We start from the raw sequence: 14,113 nt of genomic DNA on the forward strand, positions 1-14,113 counted from the left end.
TTCCTTTGATAAGAATTTTCGTATTTACCCTTTTATCATTACTTCCACACCTTCTTGTATAATCAAATGTAATTGGATTTATATCGAATCGATGGACGGGTACTCTTTGAAGTCATACCCGGTTTCTCATTGTTTTCTTTTTGAGTTTTACCCGATTAATGAAGTGGGCGAGGTTTTCGATCCACCCGAAGCTTTGCAACCCGATCATGAATTCATGATACGACCATACGAGTCACGACAGGATGGGCTTCATCAGTTGATTCAGTGACAGTGGGGAACAAAAGGGAACACACGAATCTTATCTTTATGTGGTGTGACGGATTGGGAGGAAGGAGCCTCCCGATTTAAGACTCGCAGTCTCGCGCGCAGGTTGCAATACTCCCCTCAAGTCTGGTTCCAAAATTCTCATGTGGGCGTTTCAATCTCCCCGAACATTCCAACTCCCTCTCCTGCCAAAACAGTCATTCCAAACTCCTCTCTCTTCAAAGCACTCCTCTGTTTCTTTACAGAGTTCTAACATTAACCAGATAGTTCAATCATTATGCAGACAAGGCAACCTCAAGCAAGCTCTTCAAATTCTTCCCAATGAACCCAACCCCACCCAACACACATACGAGCTTTTAATCCTCTCTTGCTCGCGCCGTAAGTCTCTCTCGGATGCCATTACGGTACACCGTCAAATTGTCGACGATGGGTTTGATCAAGACCCTTTCCTCGCTACCAAACTCATTAATATGTACTCGGACCTGGACTCCATCGAGAATGCCCGATATGTGTTCGATAAAACCCATAACAAAACGATATTTGTGTGGAACGCAATTATTAGGGCGCTTGCATTAGCGGGTCAGGGAGATGAGGCGCTCTCTCTCTACTATTGGATGAACCAAATTGGCGTTCCTTCGGATCGATTCACTTACCCTTACGTACTAAAGGCTTGTGTCACTTCGTCGCTCCCTGTTTCTCTTCTCCGGAGGGTCCAAGAAATTCATGCCCACATTTTACGACATGGGTTTGAATCTCACGTTCATGTTGCGACTACGTTGGTAGATGCTTATGCGAAATTTGGGTGTGTGTCTTATGCGTGTCGTGTGTTTGATGAAATGCCAGAGAGAAATGTAGTTTCTTGGAGTGCCATGATTGCATGCTATGCAAAGAATGGGAGATCTTTTGAGGCGTTAGACCTATTTCATGAAATGATGACCAGAACCCATGATGCAATTCCCAATTCAGTGACAATGGTTAGTGTGCTTCAAGCTTGTGCATCTATTGCTTCTTTGGGACAAGGGAAGTTAATGCACGGATATGTCCTAAGAAGAGGTCTTGATTCTATCCTGACAGTTATCAATGCGTTGGTGTCAATGTATGCGAAATGCGGTAGTCTAAAGATTGGCCGTCACATCTTTGATAGGATGGGAAAGAGGGATGTTGTATCTTGGAATTCTATGATCTCAGGATATGGGATTCATGGGTATGGTGGGGAAGCAATTCAGGTTTTCAACCAGATGATCACTACTGGGATCTCACCAAATTCCATTACATTTGTCAGTGTGTTGGGAGCTTGCAGTCATGTTGGGCTTGTCAATGAGGGGAAGAAATTGTTTCAGTCTATGATTCAAGAATATAGAATTTTTCCTAGTGCAGAGCATTATGCTTGCATGGTGGATATTCTAGGCCGCGCTGGTCACTTGGACGAAGCTGCCAAAGTGGTAGAAGATATGCGGATTGAACCGGGTCCCACAGTGTGGGGTTCTCTCCTTGGTGCATGTAGGATTCACTGCAATGTTGAACTTGCAGAGAGAGCATGTCTTCGGCTCTTTGAGCTTGAGCCCAAGAATGCAGGGAACTATGTACTTTTGGCAGATATCTATGCAGAAGCTAAGATGTGGGATGAGATGAATAAAGTGAAGAAGCTTTTAGAAGCTAAGGGGCTGCAAAAAGTTCCAGGTTGCAGTTGGATAGAAATTAAGAAGAAAATCTATGCATTCATGTCTGTTGATGAGTTGAACCCGCAAATTGAACAGCTGCATGCTTTGCTGGTCCAATTATCAGCAGAGATGAAGGATAGGGGTTATATTCCAGACACCAAGGTTGTCCTCTATGAGCTTGATCAAACAGAGAAAGAGCAAATCGTATTGGGCCACAGTGAGAAATTGGCAGTTGCCTTTGGGCTTATCAATAGCAACTATGGTGAAACCATCCGGATAACCAAGAACCTGAGGTTGTGTGAAGATTGTCATTCTGTGACAAAGTTCATTTCCAAGTTTGCAAATAGAGAAATTCTTGTTAGGGATGTTAACCGCTTCCACCATTTCAAAGATGGGGTTTGTTCATGTGGGGATTACTGGTAAACTCACATAAGGTTTAGTCCTATATGGGTTGAACCTAAATTGTTACTGCACAGTAAACCAGTGTTTTGCAGTTGGGGAGAAGATGCGTTTAAGGCCTTATTTGTCAGTGCCACTACTACTAAAGAATAGGTAAATATGCATGATTCTCATAAAGTACTTGGAAGGCTTTGATGGACCCATCTTGGGAGGATAGGCATATTTTGAAGGAAGAAAAGAGGATATTCATGGTACAAACATTTCATAAGTTCATAAGTGGGGAAACTGCATCCCTTGAAGGAGAGGGAAAGATTTGGTGATCCCATATCTCCTTACAATGGAAATTTGCATGTGGTAGGTTACTCTTGGGAAGATTTTCATGGTAGATAAGGTAAAAATGTGTAATATCAGATTGGTAGTTCAATGTGCTCTATTCAGGTCAAGGGGAGAGGATTGCATGCATGTGTTTGTTGAATCTTGCGGTTCTTTTTCTTCATCTTCAAGGTTTATTAGTAGTTCTCTCATCACCTCTTCAGATAATTTACCATTAGCCAGGATAAAATTAAAGGAGAAAGGATTAATTCCATGGAAGATTACCCCTTTGTTGTTGCCTGGGGTTTATAGAAGAAGAAAAAATAAATAAACTGGAGGATCTTTCAGGACAGGTCAAGACCCATTAACAGAAAGTGAAGAGATAGAGATATTACTGCTTTCGTTTTCTTTTTGTTTTTTAGTGGAATGGTCAACATGGTAATTTTGTATCAAATGTGTATATCCTTCTTTCTTGGATCCATGACTTCAATGGTGGATCTGTATGCAAATTCTCTGTAATGCTTTAACTTTTTATGTACTTAATATAATTTCTTAATACCTAGGAAGAAAAATGGTTGGTCATGATTTTGCAGTTTAAGAACACTTCTGCCTTAAAATTTCTTGTTGGAACTGGGAATGTAACTATACAGGCTATGCTTTTCCAATAAGCAATTGGCAAAGGTAGCCATTCTTCTACAGGAATGGGAGGGAGCACCATTACTACAACAGGTATTGCCAATTATGTTACAGTCCAAAAATAGAGAAGCATGTCTGTCATTCTTTTGCAGTTGATCCCTTCAAGAATGGTGGTGCAATTTAATTTTGACTTGTAATGCCCTCATCTTTCTGGTCTGTTCTCATTGACATGGCAAATTTTGTCTATTTCAATCTAGGGACCTTGTTGATATGCTTTCTTGTATATGAGTATGACTACATGGTTTATAGCACTATAGCTTGGATTGTTGGGTCTTCCTTCATTGCTTGTCAGCAAGTTGACTATGGTTGCCTGTAGAGGAACAAAAATCCTAGTTATAAAATTGTAGGTCCGCGGTAGGTTGGATGACTTTGTTTAGCAGATTGCTATGAAGTTTCACATGGTAAGGAAACGACTCAGTGCTTATATGCATAGCATCCGATGCTGTATTTGCTTGCTGGAGAAAATAATAAACGGAATCTGGAAATATCATCATCCAAGCCTTATCCCGAAGTTCAAAATATCGATACACCCGGATACGTTTGAACCTAGCACATCTTTTTATTAGCTGGTGATCCCAGCTAATAAATTAGGGACCTAGGTTTCTGGGCAAGATTCAAGAGGTGCCTCATTCATGGTAAGATAATGGGCCTAACCATCCAAGTCTAGTTTAGGAATGGCCAAGGTTTTTAAAATCGACCCGGACAATGAAATGGTCAGGGGTCCAGTTCTTGGGTAGAATGGTCCAATCGTTTGAATTGAATGGATGGTTTGTTTTGACAAAAAATAAAAATAAATAAAACCAGCCAAACCGTTAAATGGTTCAAACAGTTTGACCACCCGGGTCAGTGGTTTGCTGACCAAATTAATGGTTTTGGGGAAAATTAATAGTTCTAGGATAAGATGGTTTTTTTAGTTCGATTGTTTGGTCCGATCCTATTTTGAAAACCATGGGAATGGCAACGGGGCGGGGATCATATTCCCCGTCTCCAACCCCAATTCTGAAATTAACCCCGATCCTCATTGGGGATAAAATTTGTCCTCCATCCCTGATCCCCGATGGGGATGAGTTCTCCACAAGGACCCGAATCCCCAAATTTTTTTTAGATAATAGTATTTTTTAAAATAAATAAAAATTTTAAATTATAAATAATATTTTAAATATATTTTAATATATATATATATAATATAAATAATATATATTTAATATATATATATATATATATATATATACATAATCGGGATTGGGGCAGGATGGGAACCTCAATCCTCATCCCGACCTCGACCCTAATCGGGAATTCCTATTAATCCTCATCCCCATCCCACCAAAACAATCCCCATCCCCAACCCGATGGGGTCAAGGAAGTCGGCTCCCCGTTAGGGATGGGAAAAATTACCATCCCTAATCTAGTTTTCTACTCCTATTTAGGGAGATTACTGCAAGTCCGGAGATAACCCAAATAATCCAATTAATAATGTATCCAGATTCTAGGGGTGCTCACGATCCTATGGGCTTTTTTAGGAACCAAACAGGTACTACTGTTATTTGGAAAACTGGTAACTGAAACCAAATTGAAGCCAATCGGTTAATCAATTGACTGGTTAAGTTCATCAAATTTTTTTTTTTTTTACAATACATATTATAAAATATATATAAATATATATATAATATATAATATATAAAAATATATGTATATCGATCGGCTTGACTAACCGTCGATTTTCTATATTAATTAACCGACACCTTCAATTTTTTAAAAATACAGAACCAAAACCGAAACCGATTTTTCGATCGATTCGGTTTTTTGGTGTTTTTTTCTCACCCCTGCCTGATTCTTGATCCACCCAAAGCATGGCCAGCCTGAGTATGACAGGTGTAAATTTGTGTTTTTCTTTTAATTTTTAGTAAACAGACATCTGTAAATTTGTCAAAGCGAATATTACTTTGCTTTTGTCTTCCGCCTGGGAATTTGGTTAACTTTATTCTATTAGGTGTGAGGTGAGGCGAGGAAGAGATTCCAGACAGAACTCTATTATGACTTTATATTATTGTGACAGGGTTGAGAAGGGGAATGGCGTCAGCACTATGTTGTAGAACCTCTTCGCCGATCTTCTCTCGCTCTCCTTCTTCTCTGCTCCGTCGCCGTCTACCACTGGTCGGAGCCTTTTGCGTGCTCAGTTTGGGTATAACCAATCTCAGCCCAGCACTTTCATCCTCTTTCAAGACGGGGTGCGCACAGTCTCTCCCTTTCGTCTCTTTCATACGGTATTCTCTTCCATTCTTTCATTCTATCATTCCCCCTCTGCTTTCTAGGGTTTCTCACATTCTGTTAGGTTTTAATTTTTCTTCTTCTGCTTATCCTTACCCTTTTTACTCCCTTCTTTTTTGGTGAATTTATGACATATTTCTTTTAATTCATGGGTATTTTCAGCTAAAATACTGAAAAACTTCGTTTTTGTGTAAGAAGCTTTGGAACCGAAGTCGATTGATTTCATCAGTTAAAGAAAAATCAATCAATTTCTTTTTATTTATATTTTCCCGAAATGAGATGATTTTTTATGGTTGGCCTTGTTACCTATGCTAGTAGTTTAATCAAGATGTATCTACAAATCCAAGCTCTACATCACCCCTCTACCTATTTAATATTTTTATGAAATGTCTTTTGGCGATATGAAATATAAACTAGATTTGAATCATGGTTCTGTGTAAGTTGGTGGATGTGAATACGAATTGACGTCTCCATTTTGCTTTTGTTTGCAAAATAGGTGTGCCTCGAAAAACAATTTTAAATGGATTTCTATTCTCAGTGCTTCTCATTCTATTCTGCATTTTAATTGTTCAGGTCACGCTTTGCTAACCAAGCATCTGCCAAAGACGTTACTAATACCGGAATGGAAAGCGTCACCAGAGTTGTTCCAAGTATTGTTGTTTATGTTACCGTCCCGAATAGAGAAGCAGGTCTGTCATTCTTGCTAGGTTTATCCCTTCTGTTTAGGTAGTTCAATTCTGTTGTCAACGCCATGGCAAAATTTGTTGGAATCGACATTTCATAATTAGTCTAGCGACCTTAATAACTCTCTTGTTACCTTACTACCAAGATCATGGTTTCTCTCTCCAGCTTGAATTGTTTGTTGGTTCCTCAACCCTCCATGCATATGTGAGCAAATATCTGATGTCATCAATTTAGGTCCTTTGTATTGCATGATGCTATGAGGTAAAGAACAGTTAAGTGTGTACTTTTGCATGGCGTTTACATGCTCGTTGATTATTTTGCTGCAAAGTAATCTAAATCCAAATCTGATATTTTAGTTTTCACATTTTCTCTTTTACATAAGGCATCCTAAAATAGCAATTATGTGTCAAGAATTGATAGTTTGGTGTACTTGCTAGTCACCATTCAAGAAAGGAGTCAATTGTGATATATAAATGGTAAATAGGCTATGTCATTTCATCTTTTCTCATCCTTCCTGTTCTTTCTTTTACCCTTTATGGTTCATACAAGCAAAAGATTCTTTCTCATCAGGGTAGCTGCGTGAGGTATGTTTTGATCGGACAGCGGATGGCTGTCCATGTTAAGCATGTCTTTACTCTTAACTGGTTTCCCCTTTATCTGCTTCTAATAACTGCCCAGTTTTCTTTCAACATAAAATCAATAAAGTGCTCAATAATGACATTCTTGGTGAGGAAAAAAAAGGAAATCTAAACAATACAATATTTGATACAGGGAAGAAGCTGGCAGAGAGCATAGTCAAAGAAAAACTTGCAGCATGTGTCAACATAGTACCAGGCATGTCATTCAACTTATACTTGATGTCGTTAAGACACCTTTCTCTTTGCTTCTTGTTTATAAAGTAACTGTTTGAGTGTCAGTTATGAATTGCCTTTGAATTATGTGTTGCTTGTATTTATTAAAATATAAAATATCATTCATTTTTTTTTCTGAGGGCCTTTTCTTGAACTGCCAATTTTTACGCTAATTCATGGCATTGCAGACACTCTTGAGTAAATATTTTCTCAGTTAATTTCAAATACCCCTTGAATCTAAATATATTTGCAAAAGGTGTTTGCATTAAAAAAAAGGGGGGGAAAAAGAAAACTTAAAGGACCACTTGAGTAACAAGTCACAATGCGAAGAATTTGTCAATTTGTTATTCAAGACTGATTTATAAAGTCAAAGAATATTATTTTAAGGGGATGAGAAAGAATTATTTATCACTACATAATTTCAACGAGTTTATGCTAAGATTTCTGGAAGGAAGAGGGCTTTCTGATATGGACACTTAAAAATATTTACCATACCCATGTCAGACACCTATATGACACTTGGGAAAACAGGAAATGTAGCATGTGACCTATCAGTGTTGACCTTCAAAACCATTAAAAGGCTCGTAGAGCTTCATTTATACGGATACGGGGAGAGATTGGTCACATAAGGTGGATCTCAATTGCATACTTGCATATTGGCAGAGATTCCTTAGGGTGATCTTCACAAAACTGGTTGTTGGTTAATGGTTATTGTTAATCAGATATAACTTATTATGGTGGAAGGTGTCATGGCCTTTTCTGCACAAGGATCCTGAAGTTGAGGATGATTGCGGTCATGCCCATAAGCTTGATCAAGGAGACCACATTGGAGCAAGATCCACAATGTACTTCACAACAAAGTTGCACAAGGAAAAGGAATGATTTAAATAATTGGCAAGACAATGATATGAATAGGACTAAATTGCTCAAAAATAGGAGGGTCGTAGGGGAGAGGGTTTCCATGATAGGTTGGTTTTTATTGTCAATTCAAATTTTAACCAGTAAATGGAAAAGGATTGTGTGTGTGTGGGGGGGGGGGGGGTATTGCAACAAATGAATGAGGAGAGGGATTTCACAGAAATTCCAATGTGGTGGGGCAGAGTGGAAGTCTAGTACTGGTGTTCAGAACTTGCTAAGAGTTGGTCTTGGCACTTGAGATGACATAGGAGGTTCCAGATGCCAACTGGAAGGGCTGGGAGAAGGTTTATGATAAGGATCAAGGGAAACTTACCATCTAAAAAAGAAGGGGTGATCAAGATACTTTCAGAAGGGTTAACAGAGCTGCAATTTTTCTGAAGGGAGACGAAATAAAAAGTGGAAGCTGAAGGGTGGTGAAATGAAAAAAATTAAAAAAAAAATCTAAAGGGAGGTGAAATATAGAGTGGAAGTTGAAGGATTAGTGGAGAAGATATAGGAGTCATAGCAATTCAATAATTGTTTAAGGCGAAAACTAGGTCACAGGTTTCAGAATCCAGGAGTTTGTCTACTATAAATAGAAGACAATGGTCAGAAAGTTGGAAAGTTGGTACTGTTGCGTAAGCTAGTTAATTAGCAACAAATTGCAGTCTATTACAAGTGTTGCCTCTTACTATGTTGAAATTTTTGCAGGAAAAAGAGGTAGTAGTGGGACCAAAACAAGATTTCAATTAATTATAGAAGGAACGTGGAGGTTTAGAGGAGTAGAAGGGTCTGTTGCAGGCTGTGTATGACCATGGAATAACCTCAAAAGCCGTGAATCATGCTCTGAGGTGGGGGTGGGGGAAATAAGGAGGCTGGGAGTGTTTGCAAATTCACAATGACCTACAGAGGTGAAAGACATGGAAGACCATTGATTGATCAGGATTCAGAAGCAAGTAGGGAATAGCCCAGAATCTTCAGAAATTCTGAGCAAAGTTCGTATTTTGTTAAGACTTTAGAAGGGTGGAAGAACAAGATAGATAGCATCTTCCAACAACTCTGAGGAAAGGAAAAAGGTGAATGAAGTGGTAGAGTAGAAGTGGAGACATTTAGAACAAGTAGTGTTGAATCTTGTGTAGGTGAGTGAACAATTAGGGCTTATTTTTATTGGATGTAAGGACTATTGTTGGAGTTTTTTTATTTGGTTAGAAGGATACAGGGTGAGGGAATGCCCTTTACCTAAGACAGACACAAGGAAATCAAGGTTCTAATCATGGGAGGTCCAGACATTATTGCCTTTGGGGATAAGGAGGGGCCTTTTTGATAAAGGGTGTTAGGCACACTAGAGGAAGAAGAGATGAAGAAAGGAAAAGTTTTTTTTTTTTTTTCATTTCATTTTCTTGTTTCTTTTTTTCGGGGGCTCATTCCTCTGATACATCAAGCATCAAGAGATTTTATTGTGTTTTCTGAATCAGGTCCTGAGTAGTTTGTTCCTGAAGTGAGAAGATACATGTATCCCATATGTCAAGAGTGTATGAGGTGGCCTTGTATACAATTCAAAGATTGTGAAATTTCTCAGAGATTTAGCTTCTGATTGCTTACAGCAATTAGTTTATCCAATCACTTGGGCTGCATGACTTCTAGTGGCTACTAGCTACTTTCTGGAATAGTAACAATCATATAAACTTTCCATAAATACCTGGGTGATGCCTGACATCCAGTAGAGCTTATACTAGTTTGAAGATTCTTGATGTCAGTAATCTTATACTCCTTTTTGTGTGCATCGGTTGGACCGCATCCATGTTCTATTAGAGATGGTTAAACCATTTAGAGACCATCCCGTACAGTGACCTTTCCAAAGCTACAAACAGAGGCCATTTGAATAAATTATAATTTCTGCTAATAAATTTGAGCATTGCTGCATCTAAACTAAATGGGCCTGCAGTTCATTCTTTGTGATGGAAACAGCTGTAATAATAACCTGGCGAATATGATACATTTTTTGATCCGTCAAAAAAAGATGGTTTGTTTTTGCTCACTGCATTTTGTTCTTACACTGTCAATTCCTATACAATTGGGTGAGCATGGTAATCGAAAGCATTTAATTTCAAACTTTCATTGTCATTCCAATTGTTGGTTTCCTTTGATTTTCTTGGTCTTTTTCTATGCTGTTCACTTTCTCCTTTTGGATTATGATGGTGCAAATCAGCAACTGATATTCTTATTTTATTGATAAAAAACTGATATTCTTAATTTTAATTTTGCCAATGCAGGAATTGAGTCAATCTATGAGTGGCAGGGTCAGGTAAAGGATTACATTTTTATGGGTTAAAAAAGTAATAATAAAGTATTAAAGCAATATATACTATACATAATTTAATTCTAAATATTCTTAGCAATTAACCCTAGGCAAGGGTTTTTTTGTTCAATCATCAAACCGATATGGTTTAGGCTAATGTTTTTTTTCCTAAGTTCATATTCTGTTTCTTTTGGTTCCAGATCCATAAGGATAATGAAGAATTACTTATAATTAAGACCAGGGAATCCCTTTTGGAAGCTCTAACAGAGCATGTCAAAGCTAATCATGAATATGAGTAAGATTCTCTCTCTCTCTCTCTCTCTCTCTCTCTTATATATATACTCTTACTCTTTCCGTTGTATCCTGGGACTACACAGTACCAATTGTGGGCCCTACACCAATCTTGAGGAGCAATGCTTTGTATTTTAGCAATTTCCTAGCATTTAAACCATCCAAAATATGCCTTAGGATTTATGCTCCAGTAACAGTCCTAAATCACCAGCCAAAGATATTTGGTCCCAAGCTTAGCATTTCCCTCAAGGAAATCTCTGCTGAGTGAAAGATTTGGTTTTTTATACCTTTTTTTTTTCACCTTGATATATCCCAGGTGATTTATTGGTTTGATATTTTGGTTCTCTTGGGTTTGAGCCATAGATTTTATGCACTTATACTCAATTGCATGTAATTGAGTTTTGTTATGAGATTGATGAGATCTTCTCTTTGCTGCTTGGGCTGCAAAGGTTGTATGCTTATTTTTCTTTTATGAGAAAATACTCAATTGCATTTAGTCTACTTTAATGGCTGATGGTGAAATAGTATTTCTGAGTTGTGATATGAAGCCTTTAGAAAATTAAATGTCTCACCCTTCGCCTTCTTTGTGGTTCCTCAGGGTTCCTGAAGTCATTGCCCTGCCCATTAAAGGTGGCAGCCTCCAGTACCTGGAGTGGCTAAAGAACAATACAAGGAACTGATATCCTTATGCATGGTGAGGGTGCTATTAAAAGTGGTCGTTTTGAGTGGATAAGGATTTCAATAGGTATTTCATTTTCCCCCCCTACTAAACGGTGAATATCAGCTGTATATTCAGGCTGCTGAGGCCTTTAGTTGTGGATCATAATGGAACGTTTAGTTCTTGCCTCTCTCTCTCTCTCTCTCTCTCTCACACACACACACACACAGCAGAGGATATGGACATTGCTTTCTTTAAGTAACTGTAAGTAGTATCAAAAACAAAACAGATCGGGATTCAGGGCTACAGGTGCATTTTTTAAACTGGTGATTGTGATTGACCTCTAAAGCTGCAACTTAGGGCTGTGGAAGGATTTCCTTGTCAATGGTTAACTGAACACTGTAAGATGTGCACCTACACGGAATGCCGGGCAAAGGTGACGAGAACATTTTCATTGAAAGCTCCCATCAAATGTATTTGCCCTCCCCATCTAGTCACTAGGGGCTAGGGCTGCAAACGGATTGGATCAAATCAGATGTAGGCATATCCGAATTTGATTGGTAAATTGAATCATATCTATCGGATATGTAGTGAATTCCATTCGAATTCGGATTATAATCAGATATTAAATGGTATAAATAAATTAGACTAAAAATAATCAAAATATTATATATTATTAATAAGCTAAAATGACTTTAATATTATATTTTATGAATAAAATGAATTGAAAATTACTTGTATAAAACTTGAACCTATGACAATTTAGTGAAAATACAATATTGAGACCAATTTCAATGATAGATATAATATAATTTTAAGTATATATGAGAATGTGTATTTAAACCAAATTGAATTGGATTATATTGAATCGGATAGGGGTAAATTCATATTATTGAATTTATGACACCCTTGATAATAAGATCGAATTTAAATTTGGATAATCATACCTTTAGCAGCCCTACTGGCCACATGGGCTATATCCAAAGGAATCTTCATGGATGCTGCGTGAGAATTCTATTTGTTCTTGCATGCGCAGAATAGATCAAAGCGAAATACCAGATCACAGTTTAAAGCATGGTTTTTAAAAACGAACTGGTGACTACTAGACAGGGGTCCAGCTATCGGTTCGAATGGTCCGACCATTTGACCTGATCGGCTGTCCCATTTTGACAAAAATAAAAAATTAAAAAATTAAAAAAAATGGAAAATGGTCAAAACTGTTCGAATGGTTTGAACGGTTAATCGGCCGATTCAGTGGTTTGTTGATCAAAATCAACGGTTTTAGAGGAAAAGGCAATTTTAGGGGAAAATGGAACCGGTCAGGTGACTGGTTCCCGGTTTTTCCGGTCCGACTGTTCAGTCCGGTCTGGTTTTGAAGACCATGGTTTAAAAGTATATGTATTGATTCTTAGGCCGGGTGAATGATACAGTGGTACGCATCAATGCATGTACTGTACAAATTCGACATGGGTAATGGAATATGGGCTAATATGTATTGGTTTCTTAGCCTAGCTGGGCGGAATGATATGTGTGGAATACAATATCTTGAAGGAATCCCACGTCTTGGTTCCACAGGGGCTACACAACTGGGAGGGTAGCCAATCCCCAAACCCATTAACCCCAAGCCCCCAACCTTTGTGCAGGCGGGATTCAATCAAAGTCTCAACTACAACCAGACAGAGGCTTTACCAATTAGTCAGTTGGCACCTTGTGTGTCATGAGCCTCAAATGGATACCTTTGTGCAGACGGGAATCAATCCAAAGTCTCAACTACAACCAGCCAGAGGCTTTACCAATTAGTCAGTTGGCTCATGAGTCTCAAATGGATACACCACTTCTGTCAAATTGTACAAAATTGATATGGGTGAATGCTGGTGTGTTCATTTGTAATTGGTTAAATATCCCATTACACTGGCAGGCAGCAGATCCCAAGTGAAGAATCTGTGGGGAGCTTCAAAGAGAGAGAGAAAGATAGATCTTTTTGTTTCTTTTTTTGATAGACAAATGGGCAAGATAGCTTCACCAAACACATGACCCACCTAACCCTAGTGAAGTGAAACCCAGATTTCCTATTCACTTTCTCTACCTGCACCCTAACCACAGTACACTGCAGCTGCACATCTCACAATACAGATGCAATGTGTGGCTGCAATTCACGGTGGGTAAAGAATAGTAGGCAGGAAATCCGGTTTGAGTGAAGTGAGACCAGCCAACAAGAGACCTTACCTGCTTATTGACGGAAGAGGATTCATGCAACTGATCGTCAAAGAGGCTTAAATGACAATGACAACGAATCAACGATGCATTTCTCAAAATATTTATAAAAATTGTCGTTTCCCTCTTTTTTTTTTTTTTTCCATCAACTACTTTAAAGACTAATCTCCTTTTTTGCAATTAAGTATTCATAAGAGCACCAAATGCAGCCTAAACCTCGTCCTCTCCCATGATTTGGATTGCTCGTGCTGTGTATCGTTCACCGCACAACTGCTTTAGTGCTGCAAAACAGACTCTGGATCGCCTACCACGAGAACTCTGCCCACCTCTACCCACAACACACTACCCCCTGAATTGGAAACATCTCCCCCTGCATAATAATACGCAGAGGATGAGATGTTCTCCATGTGTGACTACCTAAACGTGAGCGAAGTACTCTGCAAAACAATACATTTCTCGTAACAAGAATGTAATTTCTGTCTAAAGGGAGTTGTTCTGGCTCAAGGTTTCCAGTGCGGGGGACGGCCGGTATGACAAAATAGTGGCAACGATACACAGATAAAGCTCGTCAAGTGATGGTGACTTGGAGCTGTCAAGGGACTACCTATCTGAATCATCC

The 14,113-nt window shown here is 38.6% G+C and overlaps 2 protein-coding genes across 3 annotated transcripts; both read left to right on the top strand.

Moving 5' to 3' along the window:
* Positions 1 to 250: 250 nt before the first annotated feature.
* CRR2 (Tetratricopeptide repeat (TPR)-like superfamily protein) lies at positions 251 to 3,208 on the top strand. Its single transcript, XM_088943274.1, has one exon. It carries the CDS (start codon positions 408 to 410, stop codon positions 2,346 to 2,348), a length of 1,941 nt encoding a protein of 646 aa, XP_088799400.1. The 5' UTR covers positions 251 to 407; the 3' UTR covers positions 2,349 to 3,208.
* Positions 3,209 to 5,234: 2,026 nt separating this feature from the next.
* On the top strand, positions 5,235 to 11,468 carry LOC148850627 (protein CutA, chloroplastic-like). Of its 2 annotated transcripts, none has more exons than XM_088943993.1 (6): positions 5,235 to 5,596; positions 6,174 to 6,289; positions 7,056 to 7,118; positions 10,306 to 10,337; positions 10,532 to 10,626; positions 11,221 to 11,468. In XM_088943993.1, the coding sequence occupies exons 1-6, from the start codon at positions 5,403 to 5,405 to the stop codon at positions 11,300 to 11,302; spliced, it is 582 nt and encodes a 193-aa protein (XP_088800119.1). In that variant the 5' UTR covers positions 5,235 to 5,402; the 3' UTR covers positions 11,303 to 11,468. The 2 variants fall into 2 exon arrangements, with proteins under 2 accessions (XP_088800119.1, XP_088800120.1); XM_088943994.1 differs by having other exon boundaries at positions 5,269 to 5,560.
* Positions 11,469 to 14,113: the final 2,645 nt, after the last annotated feature.

This window comes from Nelumbo lutea, chromosome 5 (genome assembly GCF_056320005.1).
Source record: "Nelumbo lutea isolate HS-2025 chromosome 5, American lotus-T2T, whole genome shotgun sequence".
In the NCBI taxonomy this organism is placed as follows: domain Eukaryota; kingdom Viridiplantae; phylum Streptophyta; class Magnoliopsida; order Proteales; family Nelumbonaceae; genus Nelumbo; species Nelumbo lutea.